Source organism: Sander vitreus, chromosome 10 (genome assembly GCF_031162955.1).
Source record: "Sander vitreus isolate 19-12246 chromosome 10, sanVit1, whole genome shotgun sequence".
Taxonomy (NCBI): Eukaryota; Metazoa; Chordata; class Actinopteri; order Perciformes; family Percidae; genus Sander; species Sander vitreus.
Window position 1 is genome coordinate 1,713,233 of NC_135864.1, and position 2,500 is coordinate 1,715,732.

Sequence of the window (2,500 nt, forward strand, 5' to 3'; positions counted from 1 at the left end):
GGTCGGGGAGAAAGCCAGACCCACGTGACGCGTTCGTCCAATCAGCTGCCGGTTTTCATTTTTTGGCCGACAATACAGATGGTGTGACTGGGCCTTTACACGATGACGATCGCGCAGCTCAGCAACACGTTGATGGCGCTGTCGCTGCTACGTCACCCGGATTGTTGGTCTGATTGGTTGAAGGACTATCCAATGGCGCCTTGAGGGATTTGAGCGGCTGTTGGAAATGGGCTGTGAATGAAGCTTCCCCAGACTGCTGTCAACCAGGCTAAAGAAATGCAAAAAATGAAAATGAAACCTAGCCGTCTGCAGATTTTTATTCTGGATGGGGTTTTGGGGTGTGATCATTAGCATCACGCGTCCTCAGACATTAAACTACAAGATGCAGGTGATCATAAACAGTAAAACAATGTTGGAAAGGCTCCGCCAACAATCAACAGAAACCATAGCGTCCTCAAGCGTCAGAATGTAAAAATCTCAGATATTTCATGTAATCTTTATGCGGGACTCTGAACAACATCTCTAGTGGCCAGTAACACATCATGTCCTCGTTACAGCAAGTAAAGCGACAGAAAAAAAAGGGAAAATCAATTCAAAATAACACATTAAACACACGACTACGGGCCCGGTAGATGCTGACGGGTTTAGTTCTGATGTCCGAGCTGTACTCTGTCAACAGTACGAGAACGTAACAAAAACCTTGGCTGTGTAATAAATACAGTTGTCACATTTCCCTCGTTACAAACTGGGCTGCTGAGGAAAAAAACAGCGAGAACATCAATCATAATAATCATCTCAAGATGTTGTTTTCAGGCTGATTCGTGCGGCTGGATTTCTCTGTGCGTCCCGTCTCCTCAGCAGTTTATCTTCAGACAGCCACTCAGTGCTGCGTCAATCAGTAGAGACCACACACACACACACACACACACACACACACAATCACAGGTTTGTGGCACTATCTTTGTGGGGACCCGTCATTGACATAATGCATTCCCTAGCCCCTTACCCTAACCTTAACCATCCCCAACTAAATGCCTAACCTTAACCCTTACCCTCACCCTAACCAGAACCTCATTCTAACCCTAATCCTACAACCAAGTCTTAACCCTCAAACAGCCCTTTGAAGTTGGGGGGGTCCAGCATTTTGGCCCCACAAAGCTGCCCAGACCCCACAAGTATACTGGACTCCCGGTTTGGACCGGGACCCCACGAATATAGTTAAACGAACACACACACACACACACACACACAGGGGCTGCAGATCAAAAATCGCCATATGGACTATAGCGCCATATCCAAGTCGCAGGAGGGGGCGCGAGATTTGGTAAAGACAGAAATCTGTGTGAAAGCGTCGTGAATGACGTATCGTGGCACTGCCGAGACAAATCCTATCCTGCAGACTTTGTTTGGTACAGATCCTCGGCAAAAAAATAAATCACACTTTAATCATTTCGGTATCTTTCATTTTAATATTCTTCAATGAAAACGAGAATAACGCAACAAAAAAAATGGATCATCCCCTCCGATATCGTGAATCACATCGCGATTGGATATCAGTCAAAATAAGGGCAATTACATATTTTACTCATATCGTGCAGCCCACACACACACACACACACACACACACACACACACACACACACACACACACACACAGGCTCAGTGAGAAGTTAGACCAGCTTCTTGGCCTCGAAGAAGCTCTTGAGGTGTCTCATCTGCCAGATGCCGATGGCGACTAGGATGAGCGTCTGGACGATGGACCACCAGAGGACGCGCTGGTTGGTGCTCTCGCTGGTCTGACGGAAACGCTCCTCCCGGTACTGGGGGTGGGGTGGGGGGGGGGGGGAGACACACACACACGGACATTAATTTCTATAACACAGAACCACGACTCACAACATTTCATACTATAATCACAAAGACTCTCATCATACACACACTTCCACACACAGACACGCCCATTCATGCACACACAGACACGCCCATTCATGCACACACTTCCACACACACCCATTCATGCACACACAGACACGCCCATTCATGCACACACTTCCACACACACCCATTCATGCACACACTTCCACACACGCCCATTCATGCACACACTTCCACACACACCCATTCATGCACACACTTCCACACACACCCATTGATGCACACACTTCCACACACACCCATTCATGCACACACTTCCACACACGCCCATTCATGCACACACTTCCACACACACCCATTCATGCACACACTTCCACACACACCCATTCATGCACACACTTCCACACACACCCATTCATGCACACACTTCCACACACGCCCATTCATGCACACACTTCCAGACACACCCATTCATGCACACACTTCCACACACACCCATTCATGCACACACTTCCACACACACCCATTCATGCACACACTTCCATACACACCCATTCATGCACACACTTCCATACACGCCCATTCATGCACACACTTCCATACACGCCCATTCATGCACACACTT

General features: G+C 47.9%; 1 protein-coding gene across 1 annotated transcript in view; it reads right to left on the reverse strand.

Annotated features, from left to right (window-relative positions):
• Positions 1-302: 302 nt before the first annotated feature.
• The window catches only part of tmed9 (transmembrane p24 trafficking protein 9), an 8,058-nt gene continuing 5,860 nt past the window's right edge, over positions 303-2,500 (reverse strand). Inside the window, exon 5 of the mRNA XM_078260002.1 lies at positions 303-1,820. Within this exon, the coding sequence (XP_078116128.1) occupies positions 1,671-1,820 (150 nt within the window). The 3' untranslated portion in view covers positions 303-1,670. The remainder of the gene's footprint in view (positions 1,821-2,500) is intronic.